This window comes from Aulonocara stuartgranti, assembly GCF_965226115.1.
Source record: "Aulonocara stuartgranti genome assembly, chromosome: 17".
Lineage (NCBI taxonomy): Eukaryota > Metazoa > Chordata > Actinopteri > Cichliformes > Cichlidae > Aulonocara > Aulonocara stuartgranti.
This window is the reverse complement of record NC_138953.1, coordinates 699054-724000: the sequence shown is the minus strand read 5'-3', so window position 1 is coordinate 724000 and position 24947 is coordinate 699054. Positions and strand designations below refer to the sequence as shown.

The 24947-nt window shown below is 46.6% G+C and overlaps 1 protein-coding gene across 4 annotated transcripts; it reads right to left on the bottom strand.

The window, feature by feature from the left end:
* Nucleotides 1-3242: 3242 nt before the first annotated feature.
* ppp6r2a (protein phosphatase 6, regulatory subunit 2a) lies at nt 3243-23212 on the bottom strand. 4 transcript variants are annotated; one of them, XM_082511294.1, is made up of 24 exons: nt 22761-23212; nt 18120-18289; nt 17309-17563; nt 16554-16740; nt 16099-16236; nt 15946-16011; nt 15727-15839; nt 15258-15371; nt 14958-15084; nt 14336-14488; nt 13817-14041; nt 13659-13723; nt 13455-13570; nt 13290-13375; nt 11584-11664; nt 11381-11478; nt 11053-11110; nt 10751-10878; nt 10526-10650; nt 10301-10445; nt 10132-10220; nt 9823-9997; nt 9146-9253; nt 3243-4612 (listed from the first exon to the last, which is right to left on the bottom strand). In XM_082511294.1, exons 3-24 carry the CDS (start codon nt 17533-17535, stop codon nt 4564-4566), a joined length of 2673 nt encoding a protein of 890 aa, XP_082367420.1. In that variant the 5' UTR covers nt 17536-17563; nt 18120-18289; nt 22761-23212; the 3' UTR covers nt 3243-4563. The 4 variants fall into 4 exon arrangements, with proteins under 4 accessions (XP_082367420.1, XP_082367419.1, XP_082367422.1 ...); XM_082511293.1 differs by lacking the exon at nt 22761-23212 and adding an exon at nt 21583-22037; XM_082511296.1 differs by lacking the exon at nt 22761-23212 and adding an exon at nt 21583-22037 and having other exon boundaries at nt 9823-9994.
* Between the last annotated feature and the right edge of the window lie 1735 nt (nt 23213-24947).

Sequence of the window (24947 nt, the reverse complement as noted above, 5' to 3'; positions counted from 1 at the left end):
TCCAAGTAAACCAGGGAACTTTGAGACAAAAACATGGGCAGCATGTGATGCAGGTCCAGCTGTACATGGAACATGCTCGTGTGCGATGGCAAACCGTCTGTCCTGCAGTCAGGACACGAGTTGTCCCTAACATTGCAGGTTTCCAAAAGAAAACAATCACCTGTAACAGCTTGTTTACTGTATATGCCCCTTGGCCTGCAACTGCAGAAAGAATGCTGTCCATGATGGGACCAGTGCAGAGGAATAAACCTGAGCTTCCTCCTGCACTTGGGTCAAATATGGACACGCCTTTGTCCTCATGAAAGTTTGCCTTCACTCAGACTCATGCCCTGGTGTTCCTACCATGCCAAAATATAGAAAACTGTCAGGTAATGATAAATATAAACACTCAAACGAGACGGGGTCATTTTGGACCCCTGAGGACAACAGGTGTGATTATGTGCTGCCAGTAAAAAACTTGAAGTAGTTTAAAAACAGCTTTCTAAATTAACGTTGACATAAACCCGTCCGTGATCATCTGTTAAAGCAGCCGACTCTGGTTGAGAAACGATCCTCACGATAACTGATGATTTAATTTATTTTTTACCCGAAAACAAAGAAAAAATTCATTTTTATGAGGTTTTATCAGACTTAAATTTGAAATGGAAAAAAGAAATTGTGTCAAAATGTTTGAATTAAGTTTTAATTAAAAGTGGGGAAAAATCCACTTCATATTAATTAACAATCAAACCAGATGGGGACATTTTTGACCCCTGAGGACCACGGGTGTGATTATGTGCTGCCATTTAAAATTTATAAACGCTTGAAAACAAACAAAACAAAAAAAATTCTCACTAAAGTTCAACATACAGCACTCTGCAGTCAGATAGTCAAAATAATCTAAACATTTAAATATTTTATTGTCTCATTTTATTTCCGCTCAAAAACAGAGTGTACTTTATGTAAACAAGGGCTGGTGAAAGGTAGATTTTGTGGTAATATGCTAGTCTCAAGTAAACGTGGTGTAACACTGGATTGATGAAGAGTCGCAGCAGAACTCTGCACACATCAGAAGCCTGAACGAGGCTGTGAACTATTACTGAGCAAATACAGGGCCGTGTGCCGCGGTCTGAGGTGATCGTGGATTCACTGAATCACAATCCATCTTCATGACCACCTGTGATGGTTGATTTCCACTGAAGGTTAACCGAACATAACGAACATTTCTTGACAGGGCTGTCCTGGTTGACACGCCTCTGCAATGTTGCGTGGAGATCAGGGGCAGTACCTGTGGCCTGGCAGACCGGGGTGGTGGTCCCCATCTTTAAGAAGGGGGACCGGAGGGTGTGTTCCAACTACAGGGGGATCACACTCCTCAGCCTCCCTGGGAAAGTCTATGCCAGGGTGCTGGAAAGGAGAGTTCGTCCGTTAGTCGAACCTCGGATACAGGAGGAACAAAGCGGTTTTCGTCCTGGTCGCGGAACACTGGACCAGCTCTTTATCCTCTCCAGGATACTTGAGGGTGCATGGGAGTTTGCCCAACCAGTCTACATGTGTTTTGTGGACTCGGAGAAGGCATTCGACCGTGTCCCTCGGGGTGTCCTGTGGAAGGTGTTGCGGGAGTATGGGGTGTCTGGCCCATTGCTACGGGCCATTCGATCCCTATATAACCGTTGCAAGAGCTTGGTTCGCATTGCCGGCAATAAGTCGGACTCGTTCCTGGTGGGTGATGGGCTCCGCCAGGGCTGCCCTTTGTCTCCGGTTCTGTTCATAATTTTTATGGACAGGATTTCTAGGCGCAGCCAAGTGGCAGAGGGCTTTCGCTTTGGTGGCCTCAGAATCTCATCTCTGATTTTCGCGGATGATGTGGTTCTGTTGGCTTCATCGGGTGAGGGCCTCCAGCTCGCACTGGAACGGTTCGCAGGCGAGTGTGAAGCAGCGGGAATGAGGATCAGCACCTCCAAATCTGAGGCCATGGTTCTCAGCCGGAAAAGGGTGGAGTGCCCACTCCGGGTCAGGGACGAGACCCTGTCCCAAGTGGAGGAGTTTAAGTATCTCGGGGTCTTGTTCGCGAGTGATGGGAGGAGGGAGCCAGAGATCAACAGACGATCTACATCCCTGCCCTCACCTATGGCCACGAGCTGTGGGTAGTGACCGAAAGAACGAGATCGTGGATACAAGCGGCGGAAATTAACTTCCTCCAAAGGGTGGCTGGCCTCTCCCTTAGAGATAGGGTGAGAAGTTCGAAAGGAGCCTCACCCAGGAGGCGCCCCCTGGGTGAGGGGGGTCTGGGCTTCTCTGCTTGGGCTGCTGAAGCTGAAGAAGATGGACGGATGGAGAGTTCCTGACATTTTGAAAGCACAGCCGGGCTTTCTAAGCATTAGCTGGTTGGACTAAACCTGCAGCCCTCAGAGACGCCCTCTCTGCTCACCAACCAAACTATTCTGGCCCGAACAACACAGATGAACGTTGCCTACTCCAAACAGAGATGACGAAAAAAAAAGATAAAATGCATTGTTTGGAAAATCATTTTCATGCAGAGTAACCTCAGTGCTGCTGTTGATTTCTAACATCACAGCTGCACATTAGAACCCTCAGAGTGGATCTGTCCCAGTGGGGCAACACTGCACTTTACATGCTGAAAAGAATGAATGAAAATCTTAAACCAACACACCTCTCATGACCAGGTTATTTAGGAAGGAAAAGACCAACAAAACCAAGCAGAGGGGGAGGAGCAAAGTGTGCACGCCACATGTGCAGCAGTGGTGTTTGCACAGACATGTCGGCGGGAAAACTGAAACCGAACGTGTTCAGGCCCTGAGTGGCTGCGGACTCCGAAGCAATTTTGGCCACATTGATGAGCTGATCACATGATTTCTGAACATCCCCTCATTGGAGGGAGTTTGTGCTCCCCCCATAAAGTCACGCTAGTGTTTCTACACCACTCTGCATTAGTTATTATTCATCTCTGGCTCTCTCCCACAGCGTGTCTTTTGTCCCGCGTCCTTCCCTTCAAACCCAACCGGTCGCAGCAGATGGCCCCGCCCCTCCCTGAGCCTGGTTCTGCCGGAGGTTACTTCCTGGTAAAAGAGTTTTTCCGTCCCACTGTCGCTTGCTCATAGAGGTTGGTCTTTTTGTGGGGTCTTAACCCTGCACTATAAAACATCATGAGGTGTCGTGTGGAACTGCGTGTGGACGAGGTCTCTGAAAACAAAACGTACTGCACCAGTGCAAAGATGACACCAGACCAGCAAAGCAGAGCCTTTGGTATTAATGTGGTCAGCCAGACACTTTTAATTTGAATTTTTTAACAATAATCATAGAACCTGATCGCTGTCAAATGATTTAAGTACACCAAAGAGGCCTGTAGCTCTGCAGAACTCACACCTGCTCTCCCTCCAATTCTGCTGCTCAGAAACAAAATAAAATTAACCTTAAAAAAAAAATTAATAATAATAATAATAATAGGGGGGTGGGGGGCATACAGCGTCACTCTTACCAAATGTCACTCTCCCCCTGTGAGTAAGTGCTTGGTGGAAAGAGAGAAAAGGAACAGACAAAAATAGTAATCTCAAGGTTGCTTGTAAAATTACTTATAAATGTAGATAATATTTGTATATAGGTAGATAAAGTTTGGTTGATTTAAGGGGGATAGCAAGAACGTAAAGGTCAATACAATCAGAAGGTCTTAGCTCACTAGCTAGGTCAACAGAGAACCGGTTATACATGCACTAAAGTAAAAGAAGAGAAAATTGAGATCATATCCAAATCTGAAACTACCCAATGAGTCTCTGATGCCAGATTTTTTCTTTTTAAATAAAATGGCTAATTGACATTATTGCACATGAGCAAAAGACAGTAATACTATTAGAGCTCTGTTCATTGACCCGCTTCTCCTCCTCTTCAACAGAGCGTCCTGAAGCACTTCAAAACATTCAGAAACCTGGTGACGTACGATGGTGAGGATGTTTCATCAACAGCGACCAAAACCAAAAAAACCCAAACACTGGATAAAACCTTGATGTGAGGACAGAGGAGACAACCAGCAGAGATGAAGGTACAACACTTACATCATTGTGCTATAATGTACAGTAAATGGCTGCATAAGTGCTTTTTCTTAAGCTTGAAGGAAAAACAACGTATTTATTGTTGAGGCATCATTTAAAGTTGGCCTGTGCTATCCATTCGGGGTGCCCATGTAAAATCCCAAAGGGTGGGAAGCGGGAGAGTAATGTTTGAGGACATAAAAAAATAGCGGTGACGATGTTACCCCTCGGACTCTGTCGTTTCAAAGATCGCTGCTACATTAAAACTGCACGGGATCATGTGCAACATCAGGAAAAGGCTTTGAAGAAGATTCCTCTGCACTCTGCTCCGTCTCGCTTTTTCTTTTTTTGTGTGGGGGGGTTGTTTTTTTACATGTCCTGCCGCCTCGTTATTGGTGTCGATTGGCAGTGTCCAGGTCCAATAACATGGCAGAGTGATTCAGTAAAAACACCGTAGTTGCAGTGAGGTTATTTAGGGGAGTCACTCTGGAGGAGGCTGACAGTCTGCGTCTCTCAGGGGCTGCGGCGCCCATCGCGCTCACACGGGCCCGTTGACCGACACTTCCTGGGGTGGTGGCGTTTCCTCTCTGTTGGGACGACAAAGGAAACAGTCAGCTGTGTGCAGGAGACACGATGCACGTCCAGCACTACATGCTGTTAGACTGCAGTCTGTCTGCTGCCTCCGTATGGAACAGGCTGCTGCTGCTCCAAGTACAAAGTTTTGCCTCATTGTGTGAGTAGCATTTCCTCGTTTCCCATTTCAACCACAAAGCTGAACCGATAACCCCGAGCTCCACTTCTGAGAGTGGCGTCTCCCATTATTCCCCCAAATGCACAAACTTTGACACATTCACCTCCACTAACATGAATGCAGTGCTTTACATTTAGTGTGAATGCAGCAACTAAATATTCTCCTGGTATACAAACATACTTTAACAACTAAACGTACTTAACAAAGATGTGTTTTTAAATCAGAAAGTGTAACCCGAGTTAACTGATTTCATGATTCTATGAAGGCTATGTGTCTGCTTTAGACAACAACATGTTACAAGCAGCAGCAGTGGCCTCTGCAGGCACTCAGCAGACTCCTCCCCCCCGCTGGAGTCTACATGATTCAAAGTGTGCAGCCCACTGCTGAACAGCGTCAGCTTGTCTGTGAGCGTGTATGAGCGACTTGGCTTTCACATATACAATCATGCTGTGTGCTAAAGCATTATTTACTATTGCATATAGCACCATATTTACTGCATTTCTTTGCATTACATGCAAAGAAATGCACTAGGAGCCGTTTCATCTTTCTACCCCTCCTTGAATCGCTACCTTATCGTGGTGGAGGGGTTTGTGTGTCACAGGGATCCCAGGGGCTATGTTGTCTGGGGGCTTTTGCCCCCTGGTAGGGTCTCCCATGGCAAATTGGCCCTGGGTGAGGGACCAGACAAAGAGCGATTCATAAGACCCTTATGAAAAGGACATCGAGGGAACAGTTTACCCTGCCCGGGATAGGGTTACCGGGGCTCCGCCCTGGAGCCAGGCCCGGGGAGGGTGCCCGAGGGCGAGCGTCTGGTGGCCGGGCCTTAGTCCATGGGGCCCGGCCGGGCACAGCCCGAAGAGGAGACATGGGCCCATCCTCCCGCAGGCCCACCACCCGCAGGAGGCGCCATAGGGGTCGGGTGCATTGTGTGCCGGGTGGCGGCCAGGAGCGGAGGCCCTGGCGGACTGACCCCCGGCTGCCAAGACTGGCAATAGGGACATGGAATGTCACCTCTCTGGTGGGGAAGGAGCCTGAGTTAGTGCGTGAGGTTGAGAGGTACCGGCTAGATATAGTCGGGCTCACCTCTACACATGGCTTGGGCTCTGGAACCTGTCTCAGTCTGGAGTTGCCCCTGGTGAGAGGCGGCGGGCTGGGGTGGGTATTCTAATATCCCCTCGGCTTGCTGCCGGTACGTTGGGGTTTTTCCCGGTGGACGAGAGGGTTTGTTCCCTGAACGGGTCCTGACTGTCATCTGCGCTTATGCGCCGAGTGGCAGTTCAGAGTACCCAGCCTTCTTAGAGTCCCTGGGGGGGGGGGGGGGGTGCTGGAGGCTGCTCCACCTGGAGACTCTGTTGTCCTGCTGGGAGACTTCAATGCTCACGTGGGTAATGACAGCGAGACCTGGAGGGGCGTGATTGGGAGGAACGGCCTCCCTGATCTGAACCCGAGCGGTGCTTTGTTATTGGACTTCTGTGCTAATCACAGTTTGGCCATAACGAACACCCTGTTCGAACATAAGAGTGTCCATAAGTGCACGTGGCACCAGGACGCTCTAGGCCGTAGGTCGATGATCGATTTTGTAATCGTATCAGCAGACCTGCGACCATATGTTCTGGACACTCGGGTAAAGAGAGGGGCTGAGCTGTCAACTGATCACCACCTGGTGGTGAGTTGGATCAGGTGGTGGGAGAGGACGCTGGACAGACCTGGTGCACCTAAACGCGTAGTGAGGGTGTGCTGGGAACGTCTAGCAGAGGCCCCAGTCCGCGAGATCTTCAACGCACACCTCCGGCAGAGCTTCAACAGCATTCCGAGGGAGACTGGGGACATTGAGTCCGAATGGACCATGTTCAGCGTCTCCATTGCCGAAGCTGCTGCATTGAGCTGCGGCCGCAAGGTGGTTGGTGCCTGCCGTGGTGGTAATCCCCGAACCAAATGGTGGACACCAGAGGTGAAGGGAGCCACCAGGCTGAAGAAGGAGTCCTATCGGGCTTGGTTAGCCTGTGGGACTCCGGAGGCAGCCGACAGGTATCGACAGGCCAAGCGGAATGCGGCTCGGGCAGTGGCTGAAGCAAAAACTCGGGTGTGGGAGGAGTTCGGAGAGGCCATGGAAAAAGACTTTCGGACTGCCTCGAAGAGATTCTAGCAAACCGTCAGACGTCTCAGGAGGAGAAAGCGGTGCTCTACCTGCACTGTGTATAGTGCTGGCGGAGCGCTGCTGACGTCGACTGAGAAAATTGTCGGGCGGTGGAAGGAATACTTCGAGGACCTCCTTAATCCCACTGACACGTCTTCCGAGGAGGAAGCAGAGTCTGGGGATGAGGGGAATGACCCGCCAATTTCCGGGGGCGAGGTCACTGAGGCAGTTAAACAACTCCTTGGTGGCAGAGCCCCTGGTGTTGATGAGGTCCGCCCCGAGTTCCTGAAGGCTCTGGACGTTGTAGGGCTGTCCTGGTTGACACGCCTCTGAAATGTTGCGTGGAGATCAGGGGCAGTACCTGTGGCCTGGCAGACCGGGGTGGTGGTCCCCATCTTTAAGAAAGGGGACCGGAGGGTGTGTTCCAACTACAGGGGGATCACACTCCTCAGCCTCCCTGGGAAAGTCTATGCCAGGGTGCTGGAAAGGAGAGTTCGTCCGTTAGTCGAACCTCGGATACAGGAGGAACAATGCGGTTTTCGTCCTGGTCGCGGAACACTGGACCAGCTCTTTATCCTCTCCAGGATACTTGAGGGTGCATGGGAGTTTGCCCAACCAGTCTACATGTGTTTTGTGGACTCGGAGAAGGCATTCGACCGTGTCGCTCGGGGTGTCCTGTGGGAGGTGTTGCGGGAATATGGGGTGTCTGGCCCATTGCTACGGGCCATTCGATCCCTATATAACCGTTGCAAGAGCTTGGTTCACATTGCCGGCAATAAGTCGGACTCGTTCCCGGTGGGTGATGGGCTCCGCCAGGGCTGCCCTTTGTCTCCGGTTCTGTTCATAATTTTTATGGACAGGATTTCTAGGCGCAGCCAAGTGGCGGAGGGCTTTTGTTTTGGTGGCCTCAGAATCTCATCTCTGCTTTTTGCAGATGATGTGGTTCTGTTGGCTTCATCGGGTGAGGGCCTCCAGCTCGCACTGGAACGGTTCGCAGGCGAGTGTGAAGCAGCGGGAATGAGGATCAGCACCTCCAAATCTGAGGCCATGGTTCTCAGCCGGAAAAGGGTGGAGTGCCCACTCCGGGTCGGGGATGAGTTCCTGCCCCAAGTGGAGGAGTTCGAGTATCTCGGGGTCTTGTTCGCGAGTGATGGGAGAAGGGGGCCGGAGATCGACAGACGGATTGGGGCTGCAGCTGCAGTAATGCGGACGCTGCACCGGTCCGTCGTGGTGAAGAGGGAGCTGAGTGTAAAAGCGAAGCTCTCAATTTACCGGTCGATCTACGTCCCTACCCTCACCTATGGCCACGAGCTGTGGGTAGTGACCGAAAGAACGAGATCGCGGATACAAGCGGCAGAAATGAGCTTCCTCCAAAGGGTGGCTGGCCTCTCCCTTAGAGATAGGGTGAGAAGTAGAGCAGCTGCTGCTCCACATTGAAAGGAGCCAGCTGAGGTGGTTCGGGCATCTGACAAGGATGCCCCCTGGGCGCCTCCTGGGTGAGGTGTTCCAGGCATGTCCCACCGGGAGGAGGCCCCGGGGCAGACCCAGGACACGCTGGAGAGATTATATCTCTCGGCTGGCCTGGGAACGCCTTGGTATTCCCCCGGATAAGCTGGAGGAGGTGGCTGGGGAGAGGGAGGTCTGGGCCTCTTTGCTTAGGCTGCTGCCCCCGCGACCCGGCCCCGGATAAAGCGGATGAAGATGGATGGGTGGACCATATTTACTGACCTGCTTTACTTCGTGACTACTGTTGTGCAGCGTCACATTTTCTTAGCAAACCCATGATGCATTGCACTGCAAATGCAGGATAATTGTGCAGTTTTACATGCAAAGAAATGCACTAGGAGCCGTTTCATCTTTCTACCAAACTACATCTGCTAACACTGTGCAGAAGGAAGTGTGACGAGAGGCTGATGCTCGAGGCAGCAGGAAGGATGGAAATACTCATGTCTCTCCAGCTGAGCTGACATGCTTATTAATCTGTCTCTCTTCAACAGCATGTCTTTATCCTGTCTTCCTTCTCTCACCCCAACCAATCACAGCAGATGGCCCCGCCCCTCCCTGAGCCTGGTTCTGCTGGAGGTTTCTTCCTGTTAAAAGGGAGTTTTTCCTTCCCACTGTCACCAAAGTGCTGCTCACAGGGGGTCATATGATTGTTGTCTGCATGCATTATTGTAGGGTCTACCTTACAACATAAAGCACCTCGAGGTGCTTTACTTCCTGGCTACTTACTTCCTGTCAGTCTGCGTGTTTACAGGTAGATCCTCAGCAGGCTGCTGCTCTGAAGCTGTAGGAGGATCTGACAGGGAGAGCTTCTCCAGAGACACCGGACACTCCTCACTGCAGAACACACACACACGTATAAATGTAACATTTATTATGCTTTTAGTTGTAAAACCAACCTGGGAGACCAGCAGAGGGAAACAAGCTCAGAACAGCTACGCTCATGGACACTCGTGCAGAATGCATCATTTTTGAACGTGAAGACGGCCAGCTGTCCATTTAGTTTGGAGCATGTGGAAATGAAGGCTGAGTGGTCAGATCCACTAGTGGCATACAAAATGCTCATGATCTGTGTGGAGCTCAGCTGGCTCCGTGTTAACATGACAAACTTTAGCTCCGGGGTGAACTGTACTTAGAAAGGCGAAGCTCAACTGAATGCATGCAGCAATTTCAAATTCCAGCGCGCTCTATAATTACATCAATGTGGTAATTATGTTTCAAATATAGATGTTTGCACACACACAGAGGTTGTGTGTGTGCAGCGTGGACAGTCTCAGGACGTTACCCCAAAGTGACGTTTGTTTTTCGGCGCTCATGCTTTACTCGCCGGATACGTTTCACTGAGCTTTAAACGCCCAACTGCTTTCACTGATATGACACATTCTGAAAGACGTGACGACGCACACCTTTTGAGGTCCGCCGTCTTGTTGCCCGGGGCACTGGCTGTTTCTAAGGTGGGAGGAGCACCAGCATTTTTGTCATCCTCCTCGCTGTCAGAGCCTCCGGAGGAGCTGCTGTCTGAGGCCACGAGTGGAGCCTTTCTCCCTTCTCCTGCTGGACCAGGGGAGGTACTAACATCTGCTGACAGACACGTGCAGAAAAATACTGTTATTACACTTTTCTTCATTTATTGCTCCAATTAAGAACCGGTGTTCCTGAGTTGGACATGAGTTTAGGAGAGGATCTGCCGGCCGGAGCGGTGACGTGCGACTCACCGCTCTTCTCGTGGTTTTGTTTGGCTTGTTTATCGACATCACTGCTGCCCGTTTCCACAGGAGAGCTGCACCTGGGATCTGTCTTTGTACTGTGGGAAACCAGGAAGAGAGCATTGAGCATTGCGTTCCTATGAAAACCGTCACCAGTGCGGTCTGTGTGACTGCTCACCCAGAGAAAGGCTGGAACTCAGTGAAGTTAGCCCAGCCAGTCTGCTGTGTCTCGGTCGCGCTCCCTGCTGAGCTCTCCCACCCGGGGGAGGTTTGGGATGCTGCGTTCTCTCCAGAATCCCTGAAATTTGCTGTCCAGCCAGGACCTGGAGATGACACCAAACACTTTTAAGACCTGAGAGGCTGTTCACAGGTCAGTGCGACATTTGGCTGCATTCCCATCTACCCGAATCTGACGTGTTCTGCTCAGAGTCTTCGTCCTCATCCGATTCAGATGCACGGTCCCGCTCCCGACCTCCGTTTTCCATGCTGCTCCTGGAGCTTCCCTCTGAGGTTTGAGAGACCCCGAACCTGGAAGAAAGGGAGAAGCTCATTAAGTTAAAGGTTTAATGAAACAAATCCACGGCATGCAACAAAGTGCAGTGAGGATGAAACACGGCATCAGCTTGACCTTGTTCTGGATTTAGCTTGAGTTGCATAGTTGATCTCCTTATCGTCCCAGATATCCTCCTCCTCTTCAGCATCATCAAACTGGCGTATCCTCTCTTTGCAGCAGGCTTCAAATGCAGCTGCGTTGGCCTGTGAACAATGAAAGGAGAGCTTTCAGTGGGTTAAACATCGTAACATCGTGGACATATTTATGAAGGAGCGTGTTGTGACTAATTAGCAGTGATGCGGTCCTTTCACTGCACAGCAGAAACACGCAGCTCACGCCCATCACTGGACGAGTTTTAAAGAATCACACACACTTACACTGTTATCATCAGCATCTAGATTGAAGTTTATTTCGGCGATTCTGTCAAACGTAGCGCTGAGGAGGGAGAACACACACAGAAGCAACAACACACACATTACATGTTTGGGACATTTCGATAAACTCTGCGACAGCTCGAGCCGCCTCCTCCGGTGACACCTGGAGGGCCAAACTATCTGAACAAAGACACCAAAGCTATCCTATGTCGCTGTAAGCCAGCAGTCAAACATGCTGGCCGCTGTTGCACTACACACATGATGCCAAAAGAATCCCTGGGAACTACAGATCAGGATGAAAACTCTGAACTCCTTTCCTTAGAAGACTTACTTGATATTTTCATCATGTTCGCTAAACTCCTCGTCGTTGAAGCCAAACTGATCCACAAAGCTGGCAGTCATCTGTTGGATCTGATAGTCTGAGAAAGCCTGTGAAGTTCAAGCACAACTGGTGAGCTCATACTTTTGTTCCTGGTGTCATCGTGAGTGGTGCGGCAGCGTGTTAAGATTTGCTTCTGAGCGCGGCTGCGATACCTGTTGGAGCGACAGGTCGTTGGGGAAGGGGCTCTCCATGTCATCGTCCTCACTGGACGAGTGCATATTGTGAGTGCTTACCTGCAGGACAGAGTGCAGAACAAGCTCAGTGTAACAGCGCTATGAGGTGTGTCAGTGTATTGAATGTACATAGGTCATGTAGGTCAAGACACTTCGGAGTTGTTGCTGCTGATATTTTTTATTTATTCGATAAATCATCTCAAAGCCCAAATTTGCTGAAAAGGTTGTCTGCTCTGCTGTGGGCTGCACGCTCCTGTCCTGATTAACTGCTGCTGCAGGACGCAGAGCTGGACTTAACGTGGGGGAAGAAGAGGAAGAAGAGGAAATGAGACTTACAGCACTGTGCAAAAGTTTTAGGCGGGTGTGGAAAAATGCTGCAAACACAGAAAGTTTCAGAAATATAAATGACTGTTTATTGGCCCCTAATGTATTCTGCAGCAGGACAACCAGACCAGACAGCCAAAGTGATGAAGAACTATCCTCAGCATAAAGAAGAACAAGTACTGAAGTGATGGTCCGGCCCCCACAGAGCCCTGATCAACATCGAGTGTGTCTGAGATTACATGAAGAGACAGAAGGATGTGCTTAGTTCACTGAGATGTTTGGAACGAGCTACCAGCCGAGTTCCTTCAACAACTGTGTGCACGTGTACGTAGCAGAAGGCAACGGCTGCTCACACCTAGCGATGGGCACCGGTATCGGTTCTGACATAAACGGTAGTAACGGTAGCTTTATTTTCCTGAGATGTCAGACACTTTGGATTCTAGCCAATCATTTTACCTTTGCGAGCGTAGTAGGCGGGGCCAGGTACGTAAGTTCTTTTAGAGCAGAGCTACAGATTAAAAATGCCCAAGGAGGACCGGTCAAATTCTTCACAGCAAAAGATGCAAACTCAGCAGCAACAAGTGCTTTAAGCTGATACTGTGATACTGTCAAAGGAGGTAACACCTCGAATCCGATGAAACACCTGGCGACGCATAGCGGGGGTTTTTTAAAGCCGAAAAATGCGCCGTATTTGATAGCTTGCTGCGAGACCTCACACCGAGCACATCTACTGCGGGTGTGGTGCCTGTTATCGGACCCGGAGCAACATCCCCCAAAAACCCGAAGAGGAGAGTCCTGGCCCCTAGCCCTGCCAGTGTAGCAGAAATGATGAGGATGATGATGCAGCAGCAGCCGTTCTTCTCTGCGTGAGTAGCTTAATGTTGTTCGTGTGTAATTTACGTTGAGTAGGCTAACCACGTTATTACATTAATGCATGTAAGGTGAACTAGCAAACATCATCATAGCTACATGCGGCTGCCTTCTTGTTTGATGGCAGATACTCCCTTCACCCTGGCCACAAAGGCTAAAATGACCAAAGAAAAAGTGGAAAACAGCTAAACATGAGAGGTTTAGGACAAAGTTTGTGTTTTCCGTTCTTTAAGCACTGGTTCGAGCACCGTTTAAGCACCAGTTTGGTACTGGTATCGGATAAAACCTAAACGATACCCATCCCTACTCACACCAAACGTTGATGTGATTTAGATTTCTCTTTTGTTCACTCACTGCATTTTGTTGACTGATGAGAATAAATGGTTAACACTCCCAGTTTTGAAAGCATCCCTTGTTTACAGCATTTTCTCACCTGCCTCAGACTTCTGCACAGTGCTGTACCTGCCAGGTATTTGGTGGGAGGGACTCACCAGTTCTACGGTATTCCTCCTGTTAGTTTCTCTCAGGGTCTCGTCCACAAAGCTCTCCCAGCGACCTCTGCAGTCTTCTGGCAGCTCTGCAAAAGCAAACACTGGTCAGTGATTTTCAGTTAAAATGGAAGATTTAATAGTCACACTGGACAACTGTATAAATACCTCTGATGAGGTCAGAGATCTGGGTCTGTACTGGTCCTTTCTCCAGGTTCTGGACCACCATGTTGGCTATTCTAGTCAGGTGACCCATGTTGCCTCTCCTGGTACCACCATCAGCCCTGACAGTCACAGACACAGTTATTACCTTCAACTCAAAGCACTGATTGTAAGAAAAAAAACACAGGAACCTACAGAAGGAAGACTTACTGTATTCTATCGTTCTCCTCCCAGGCATCAAGGATCCTTTGAAGCAGTCGACACTTCTGGAAGAGCTAAGAGTTTAAAACAGCAACATGTGAGCGCTGTGATTCTGTGGAAATGTTTCAATGTCGTGTGATGAGGGCGGGACGTGCATAACCACTTACATGTGCCACGAGCGCACCGTGGATGCAGGTCTGTGGGTCGCTCGTCCCATCCGTTGTCGCGTCCTCCTCTTGCGCCTGAGGGCTGGACGCTGTAGCGCTCTCTTCGTGGTTCTGCAGGCCTAGGCCTGGCCGCTCCTCTGAGGAAGGATGGTTCAGGATAGAGGCCACACACAGCTCCACTTGGAAGTGCAAAAAGTTATTCCAGGAGTATTTGAAGAACAGATCCTACAGGAGGCAGACACAGGATTTCCAGTACGTGCATTTCATTTTAAACATTTTAGCAAGTTACTGAGAAAAAACATGAACAGCTGATTCTGTGCCCTTTAACACGTGCTGGTAATATTGGAGCCTTACCAGTGACCGTGAACCAGTACAGCAGGGCAGGGTTATTTGAACCTGCTTTCACAGATGGGTAAAGAGTGCTTCCCAACCTTTTGACTAACGTCGTACAAATCCCATGCAATTTCCCAAAACACTGTACAATATACAAACGGCATCTTCTAGAAAGGTTAGCCTTACCAGTAGCAGGTCCATGGTGGCCAGGTTACAGAGCTCCTGGCAGATATTGGGTGCATTGGTCTGGAGCAGGGCAGCCACCAGCCGGGCCACATGAAGGCGAGCATTCCCCAGTGGCTGATCTAGAAGGCCAAAGGTCGTCAATATTGCACTTTTCTGAGGAAAGAGTGAAAGTAGCATATGGACATTGTTTTTTAATAATAATAATAATAATAATAATAATAATAATAATGATGTATACTTTATTGATCCCCGTGGGGAAATTACTCTCTGCATTTGACCCATTCACTCAGTGAAGCAGTGGGCAGCCACTAAGCAGGCGCACCGGGGAGCAGTGTGTAGGGACGGTACCTCGCTCAGGCGTACCAGGGGGTAGCCGTTCGGTAGATTCGAACCCCCAACCTTCCGATCACGGGGCAACCACTCTACCTACTGAGCTATCCCTGCCCCAAATCAAGTCAAAACTATAACATGACATTTAACAGCAGCGTCAGCTGTACAATACTGGAAAATGAGACCAGCGCTGAAAAGTGCAGTACCATTACAAACATGCAGCTGAGTGACTCCAGTGTTCAAAGGCTGCACCATGCTCATGCTTACACTCCGACTACACTGCAGTCTTTACCTTGGGGGGATCCTGAAGAAGCTGCTGGAAGTCCTTTAAATGGGGCTCAATGGCATTTAAAATACTGCTGTTGACAGTGTAAGACCTTTCATAACCCTGAGAATACAGATCCATCAGCCCTTCCAACCTGACAGACACAAGCAGAGACAATCAGCATATCAGCTCAGTGACTGTGACGGGTTTTTTCTACTGTCTCGACTGAGAGGCGAATAAAATACAAATTTACTACATGACGTCACTTAAGAGTCAGGAAGACACCAAAATTTACATCCTGAATGATTAAGAACTGGAGGGACTCACCCAGACCTCCTGGTCTCCAGTAAGGTAAGTAGCACTTGAGTTCCATTAACGATGGAGGCCTCGCTCCTCTCCCCCTCAAACATGTTCTTGAGAAGCCCCGCCACGCTCTCCTGCCTGGAACACATTTATGCACCATTAACAGGCCAGCTAGCAACAATGTTTTAGCTTCTGATGCAAAAGGAAGCATTTTCAAAAGGCACAAAGTCAACCTCACACACACCCACACAAAATCAAAGCTGCAGTCAAACAGGCTCTGCCAGCAGGTCTGTGTGTACACATGCTACAACCTGAGGTTTTTAATGCCTCTCCATTTCAGGTCAAGAACTAAGCAAACAACAGTCAACAATGACGCTGGTGTGTGGTGTGGACAGAGCAGGAAGAGCAGGCATGAGTGATGTGGGAAAGCTATCCCCAGTTCCTACAGAGAGTTGTACGTTACTACAAACATACAAGCGCTCCGCAGACTTACGATTCTAGCACAGCCAATAGTGGGTCGGCTTCTACGTTCTCCTGCATCTGACTGGCCTGATCTCGGCTAAGGCGGATGATGTCACACAGCGTTTGGGACGCATTTGATTGTCTCTGAAAAATAAATAATCCAATTAAATTATTGGAACCCATCAATAAAAATGATTAGGAAACATCGAGACGACACTCGGCCAGCACAGCGAGCGCTGCACCCACTCACCTCCTCATCTTTGCCAGCATGGATGAGCTCTGTGAGTCTCTGAACCAACGTTTCCTCGTTTAACCACTAGGATTCAAAAGAAACAGATCACTTAAAAGCATGCGACAGGTTCGAGCTTACTCACAGGACATACGAGCCATTTCGGTCGCTTACATGCAGAACATCCTGTCTCAAAGGGGCAGGCTCCACACAACTGATGAGGCGAAGCAGCAGGTCCATCATGGCAGAGGCGTCAATGTGTTTCAGCACCAGACCAATAAAGCCTTCTTTTTTCTTTAAAAAGGTAATAACCTGGAAAATGACACAATGTGAAAGACTGTGGATTTTAACAGACAGCTAATGTCAATCTTAGATTTTCACATTTGAGGGTTTTTATGCTCTCTAGGCATGTTTTCACTGGACTCTTCCTCCGGGACTAGGAACCTTTGGAGGAACAGACTGACTTTCCAAAGTGGGGACGAGCATTTCTATTGAGTCCCAGGAAACTCAGCAGACCCCACAAAATGCCCTGCTCCAGTTGCTATTACTCTCTGAAACTTTGGTGTGTGGAAATGTTCCTAAATGATTCGCTTAATCTGAGAGGAATTCATATCTTGTTTACTAGTTACCTGTTCGGTTTTCCTGGCAATGAGATTGCCGATGGTTTTGCTGAAGAAGCTGGCTAGTAGAGGATTGAGAGGTGGGTCCTGTTCCAGGAAGTGGTAGAGCATCTCGAGGAGAGACTCGTCTCCACCCAGCTTATCGTTTATAATGGAAACATCTGAGGTCAGAAGCTCACAAGCAACATTGGGAAACCTTGCAGAGGGAAAAACACAACAGACTGACGTTAAGATCAGATCTCTGTGTCAAACTAAAGATTTCAAAGTATCACTGCAAGTATGAGTGAAGGAAAAATGAAGGTGATGGGGTTACAGGTTCAACGTGTGTGAGGATTTAATCACAGCAGCAAAACGTGGATATATGCAAAAAGCTGGAAGTTTCTTTTTGCTGCGTTCCTTTCAAACAACAGTGCATATAAACTTCAGCATTTAATCTAAAAATACCAGCGCGTGCATATCAAACAACAACAGCATTTTCCTGGTAAAGTTCATAAATCCTAAATAAATCCTGTGTATGTGGAGAGAGTTAGATTTCTTTATTATGTGACCCATGAGCTGAATTATTAACTGAACAAGTGAGTTAACTGTGGTGCTTGTATCTAATTGACATCAAGGCAAATCAATTCAACTCAGGCTCAACATCTGTCTTTGGAAATAGGTGCATGTTCCACTTCGTGTTCGTCTTGCTCCCAGTCTTCTAATCTAACTCTTAAGTAATGTCTCCACTCTCCCAGCAGTCTCTAAGAATCAGTGTGGGCTCTCACTTAAAGCGGCTTCGCTCCTCCAGATCAGCAGGTGGCTCTGTGGTGATGAGGCTGACCAGCTCCTGCATGCAGTGGTCCTGGGAAAGGAAGAGGAGCAGCCGACGGTTTTGGGCCTTGCACTCCTGCAGGACGTCATCCTCCTCCATCAGCTCTCTCAGCGTCACGTCCTCCCTGTCCAGCAGCTGGTCAATGTGGGAGGTGGTGTGCAGGTCAAACTTCCAAAACATGGTGGCCGCTGGGAGGGGGGACACAGCCCTGGGCCGACAGAGCGAGGAGAGAGGAGTAGGACAGTTAAGAGTGAAAGGTTGGGATGAGGAAGCAGGGGCTCCAAGCTGACGTAAACAAACAAGAGGATTAGTACAGCACTAGTACTTCTATCCTTTTATACCAAAGACAATGTTCACAGCAACGGTAATATTCTGGGATTAACTTTAATCTGTCCTGTAAACAGCATTCTCTCACGGGCCTAATGTGACTCGGGTGATCAAAGTAAGATCTGGCCAACTGTAGTCACAATGTTGCAATAATGTAGAGCACATCATACAGCCTGCACTGAATTTTTCATAGGTTTATGAGACAGAAACATATGGTCTTGTCAGTGTTCGTGCTAAGCTGCGAGACATCAGGCAGTGTCGATGGCTGCAGAAGTTCAAACCTGGACCGTAACTGACGCTCTAACGTAACATGGAGGTGATATCAGTTAAGACAGAAAACGTTGTCATGATTTAAACGCACATTGGTCCAAGTAAACACAGTCATAGTGTAACTAGAAAAAGACACAAATGCCTGACAGTAAAGTGTTCACACATACCAGTGGATGAAATGTGGATATCTTTAATCAGACCTCCCCCACGGGCAGGCAGGCATTTGTGTTTGTGCAGACGACAGAGAGTGTGGCGAGGCCTGGCATTTATCAGCATGGGTCTCCTTTTAAAACGCGGGCCTCTTTAGGAGACGGGTCGCTGAGAGGCTCACCATACCCTGCACAACATGAAGGTTGATTATTAACTGACAAAAGGTACCAGGAGTCAATTCTTTTAGTAATCAGGTAACCTATTGCTTATTACATCCATTAATTGGATAAGAAATACTTTTGTCTTATTAATGAGAAATAATACATAATAATAATTTACATCATGTATCGTGTTCAAAAGACAAAAAACCCCACTGTAGTTTTTTATAATGGAAACCAAAGTTTTTAATATTCTGACTGCACACAACGTCTGCGCAGGCAGGTAAGCGCTCGCACTGCACGCACCTGCCATAAAAAACTTATTCTCTTTAAAGAATAAATAATCAAAAGTACAGTAAGTAAGTCACACAAACTACTGAAACCTAAGGCACGAAGTAAAACTGCCTCTACCCTTCTTGGAGGGCATTTTGTGTAAGTGGGCTAGTGAATGAGTGTGCATGTGTGAAAGAAACACATGCAATGAAGAAAAGCAAGAATATCAGGATTCTCTGAGGTTTGCCCCGACGTTGGATGCAACATTTCCTGCTCTAAAAAAACAGACGTTCTGATGGCGTTTTCGCACCTTGAGCAACTGTTGTTGGCTCTATATAAATAAAATACAACTGAACGGTAAAAATGTTAATGACTGATGTTAACACATCATAGAACATATTAACTTCAGTGTCCTGCCTAAAAGACCCAAGTCAGTCACCCATGTGTACTTTTACTGTCTTAGAAAAAAACAAATATATATGTAATACAATATGTTTCACTGAAGCCTTGACATAAATATGGTCTAGTACACCCCTTGCCCCCCTTTATACTCACTCCTTCTTGTTACAGGTATCACTGCCATATAAAGCAGGGCGGTTGGTAACAAGCTGCCTGAATTAAACATCATATCAGACTAATTTAACGGTTCATCTGCATATTTTATTTTGACTGCGTAAAACAAATTGTGGCGTCTGGCAGCAGCTACAAAGTTAGCCTTTCTTCACGTTGGAGCTTCCTGAAAGTGTTTTTTCACTCAAAACTGACTTTTTCCAAGTAAAGACGTTTCTCAATATAAACATGAGACATTATTTATTTGAACTGAAGAAGTGAGTTACCGTATCTCTTTTGCTTTTGACCAGTGAGAATTACAATTAAGTTTATTAGATACTTATGTTAGCTAAAATATTGCTGTATAAAGTTGTTATTACGTTCAACTTCTGAGAGAAAATGACTAATATTTAAACTAAAATGAATCCTATATTATCACCAAGAGTAAAAAGAAGGCTTTAAGCTTTACGTTGAGCATAAATAGTGATTTATATCAATACCAACTGACAGGGAACAGCGTGAGATATTGTTATAAGATTATTTTCCATCTCGCCCAGCTCTACTTGTACCACAGTTGACCTCGTTATTTGAAGACTTCTCCATGGCTATCTGGCAATCCACCACTTTGACTTTCTATATATGACAGGGTAACACCTTGTACAAATGCTATGTGCAAGCTCATTACTCTACACATTGACTGCTTAGGTCAACTTCCCCCTCTTCTCTGGTGTAACAGCTCAATGTAACATATTGTTAGAATCCGTTAAAAAAGAGAAAAGTAATAATAAAGTACAAAATGCTTTTGTGACCAGGCTATTTGTTTTGTTTTTCCCCCATGCAGTTACTGTGGTAGCTAATCTAGACAACCTAACACACCAGCAGAGACACGAAACAGCTACATCTGCTGACTTTGTCAAAGCCAAAGTGTCTCAGCGGGCAGTGCAACAGATCTAACTGTTGACCATGGAAGTAAAACTACAGGAGGAAATCAAAGTGCTTCCCCTTTTTTCTTTTCCCATTTTCCTGAGGAGGATCTTTGCACATGCAGCAGCAGCGTCCATCTGGCATGCATTTACAGAGTACACAAGCGCAATAATAACCCGCTGAATGCTCCCTGTGGACACCGAGCAGGAAAGCAAATGCTTGACTTTACATCCAAAATAGAACAAACCAGAGGCAACCTCAACAAAAACAGTCTTCTGGCACATGTAAGAGATGATGGAAAAAAAAGGAACAATGGCACACAAAGGGCACACATGTGGATAATGCGAGCCAACAGCAGCCTGTAATTAGGAGAGTTAAAAAAAGCTGTACAATCAAGCGAAAGGGAATCCCACCTGTCTGTTGCCATGAACTCTCCTTTTACTCACTGTGAATGTAAATAACAGTCCAGCTGATAGCGAACCAGTGTTCACTGGGTTGTACTAGAAACCTTGTGACACCAGCTACCAAATGATTAACCAATCCGCACACTTCAGAGGGCAAACAGAAGCTGCAGTTTTTGCAGTTTGCTGCTTAATTGCATTTTAAAGCACTGAAGCTGTAAAAAATGTTTTACGTTGACCAGACATATCTAAGACAGGCGATGGTCCCAAAATATTTTAAGTTAACATTATGGAGTACCTTTGTCAGCCATCAACCATGATATGGCTTCAGACTTTGATCACATGATGGGGATGTGGTAACGCGTCACACTTTATAAACTGTTGTAACTGAAGTGATTTCTTAAGATTGTTTGACAATAAGAGACACTGGTGTGTAACTGAAGACATGTAAGCTGAGCTTCCACAGCACTGGCATGATCAACATGCACATCAACTGACTGACGGTGGGGGCTCAGATTTCTGTTTACTTTAACTCCAGAGGAGGGCACAAATGCCCAAATGATACCAGACTAACATGGGATCGATGCTACAGCACATACACTGCTGAAGTCACCAGTAACTCCAACATGAAAGATAAAACTACCACTTCACCTACAGAGTGTGTAGTTACTTCCAGCTCAGTAAGTCTGCGTTGCTGGCCTCAGCCGACTCCGAACACCCCTAAAGTAACGTTGGCTCTTTAGTTACCGAGCTATAAAAAACACATGCAGCATTTAAAGAGACGTATCGGTCAGAAAATGAGTTCTGTTAACGTCGACGGGACTAAACATTAACAGTTAACGACTATGTTACATTAACATCGATTAAGTAATCCAACAGCCATTACTGAGTCCTTGTGCGAAGTTAGCCGATAGACCAGCACTGGTATCTCGATCAGTGTTAATTCACGATATTTAGACACCAACTTCTAAAGTTGGGGAACAACTCAGCTAAGGTTAGTTCCTCCTTTTCTCTGATTAGCACATAAGCTAATTAGCTACCAACGGTTAACGTGTACTGAGCGGCCAACTTAAATAGCTCTCTAACTTGGGTTTAACTTTGTCGCTGCTGCAGCAGCAGGGTTAAGATTAGCTCTACGCTCAAACTCACGATAAGAATTCCCGGTTAAAACGTACCTTTGGTTGAATGTCCGCTGCGAGTAATTCCGTGTGATCCGAGTTGTTGCTGTTTTTCGTTAAGCAGCCAGCTACTAAATCACTAGCTGTCCAGCTACTGTTAGCTAGCCGTATGAGCTAACATACGTTAGCCTGTGAGCGAATAGTGATTTGTTTTGAAGAAGGGGTCAGTCTGCGACAGCACAGACCGCCGTTAGCTAGCTCAACTTAGCTAACGATAGTCAAATGTGGCTAAGAAGACTACAAAATAAACTGTTCCCCCGCGTGAATGACTACGTGGTGTTAATAACAATCCGAGTTATTTCAAATGCAAAGTGTATGATACGTACTCGCACACAAAGTAATTCAAACGCGGGGCTAAGTTTAGCACGCAAAGCAGGAAAAACTCAGTCATATTTTTCGAATCAAAATGGCGACATGGTTGCGGGCACGCGCGTCGGGGACGTGCCTCGACTTGAGACCGTGCACCGAGCTCTCCAAAACATCTTAAAGCGCTGAGTGATGCAACGCTGTTATCACACATCAAACTGTCCTCGTTTTCACATGAGATACATATTATTTCAAAACCTGCAGCTATAAACCTGCTGTCTGAAGAGTGCCGTTTATATTTAATTGCATTTTAACTAATAAACATTTACAGGCAAGATCATTCTGTAATTTTAAAACAATCGGTGGAAAATGCACAATAAAGACTTGACACCAGTCGGGTTTTCTGCTTTGGAGTGTACCATGGCTGCAGTTCGGAGTCTCACTTCGTTTATTTACGTTTTGCTTCCAGTGCACCTGAGACATGCACAATGGCACTGTTAGATTTACCTCCCAAGAAATCAACATTATCGAAGCAGCCTGAGACTATCTTGTTAGAGAATGGAACAAAAAGTGGCCAACATTCACAGAAGAGTGCTTTTCCTTTATTTTAATGACATGGACTAATTATGTCTGAAATAAAATAAGATCCATGATCTTCCTGGACAAGAAAACTGCTTAAAAGAGCAACAGCCTGTGCTGAAGAAGGTGCTCATACCTGATACTGACTTGCAAGGTTTTCAGAATTGTACAATCTGTACTCTCTACTACTTTCATTTTACACAGCATGTGTCTGGCCCCACACATGCCAAAGGACACACACCTCGTTTTTTCTTTAGGCTTAACCATTGACTTTATCTGAGTGTCCTTACCTGAGCTGGTCAAATTAGTTGATTCAATGAACCCGTCCTCCTGCCCTCTTGATGTTTTATCTGGACCTTTGTTTAGAAAGGTCTTTCAGTCCACTGGTCCTAGTGTGCTTACAATCATCAACGCCTCTCTGCTTTCTGGTCAGGTGCCTGTTTTTTGTAAAACTTGATGCTTCTCTGTTTATCAACTATAGACCTATCTCAAAATTACCATTTATCGCCAAGATTTTAGAGAATGTTGTGGCCAAGCAACTCACAGCGGTTCTTGATCAACATAACATTCTTGATCATTTCCAATCTGGTTTACGTAGAGCTCATTCCACTGAAACTGCACTTCTTAGAGTGTCCAGTGATATACTGATGAATTATGATGCTGAGTGCACTGCTCTACTGTTGTTGGACCCGACCTCTGCCTTCGATACTGTCGACCATCATATTCTGTTAGATAGACTAAAACACTGGGTGGGTATATCAGGAACGGCCTTGGAGTGGTTTAAATCTATGTGATCCTTCTCTGTGGCTTCCTCCAAGCTCAGGTCCTCTCTCACCTCTCTTGGTGTGCCACAGGTTCTGTCCTGGGACCTGTACTGTTTTTGTTATATTTACTCCCTCTTCAGGAACTTCTCAGCACTTTTAAGGACATTTCGTATCATTGCTATGCAGATGATTTTCAGCTATATATCTGCTTTAAGCCACATGATGTTTCTAAACTTCTAATCTTGCAGAGATGCTTAGATTCTATCAGAGGTTGGAATGCAGAAGATTATCTTCAACTTAATGCTGAGAAATCTGAAGTCCTTGTCTTTGCTCCTGATAAATTTGTACCTTTGGTATTAAAACATTTAGGCCCCCTCGCTTTTGTTTAATCTTCTATTAGGAAGATTGGTGTTACAGCTCTGTCCTTGGATATTCATGTTAAGCAGATTCATGCCTCCTTGGAACGTGTGCAGGGTGTTCAAAATGCTGCTGCAAGGCTGTTGACCAAGGCTTCCAGTCTCCCCATAATATAATCCTGACCCTCAGGACTGCATGGACTGGCTCCAATTTACAGCAGTGATCTTCCTCATCCTGATATTCCCAGCAGGTCCCTGAGGGCTTGCTGGTTGTCCAGCACACTAGATTAAAAACAAAAGGTGACAGAGCTTTTGTTTCTGTGGCTCCCAGACTCTGGGACTCTCTTCCACTCAGATCTGTAGACTCTGTCAGTTCTTTTAAAAAACAGTTAAAACCCTTCTTTTTAAACTTGCCTTTGGTTGATGTTGTTTTATGTTCTAGCTTCTGTGAAACACTTTGTGATTTTATCTTGAAAGGTGCTATACAAATACAATTTTACTTACTTTTATTTTACTTACTAGCAAAATAAAACCCATATGGGCAGACTCAGGACTTTTGCCTGAGTGTGCAGCAGTTTACAATGAAAGTCAAAATGCAACCTTCTTTCTGTGTTTGATGACATTCATTTTAGACAAAGTATGTATTAGAAACTCTATGAAACAATGTGAATTAGTTCAGCTGTGAAACAAGCTTCATTCTAAGTAAATATGCATGGATAGCACATGTTGGATGATCTAACAAGTGTTTAAACTATGGCAGCAGATATTTTTTTATTAAGGATACATCCATCCATCCATCCATCCATCTTCATCCGCTTTGTCCGGGGCCGGGTCGCGGGGGCAGCAGCCTAAGCAAAGGATACAATTAGCTTTTTTTCTGCTAAAACAATGTAAATAGTGGATAAATAATAACCTGAACTTTACAGCAACATGTTTATGAAATATGATAGAAAGTCCAAGCCTTCAGATTTTCCAGTCACTCTCATGACTGACAGGATGTGACCTGTGGCAGGTAGTAGCGTAAAACGTAAAGGAGGAACTGCGTCGATACAGAAAACAAATGGACGATCGTTTCTGTTAAATATCACAACGACGTCCTGTCTTTACTTTCAGTATTGTTACCCAGCCATTTAGGCCAACTGTACACGGGCATAATAAACGCGCGGCTGTTTTTCTTTGTTGGTTTTAACGTGAACTAACTACAGTTTATTTTTAGCTCTTAATTTTTTAACCCTGTTTGCGTCGTCCTTCTTTCGCTTCCTTCTTTCCTATCCTCATTCCTTCTCTTTCACTTCACCTCCTCTCCTCGTCAGTTTCTCGTATCCCACAATGCATTGCGATCACTCGTTGGATCATG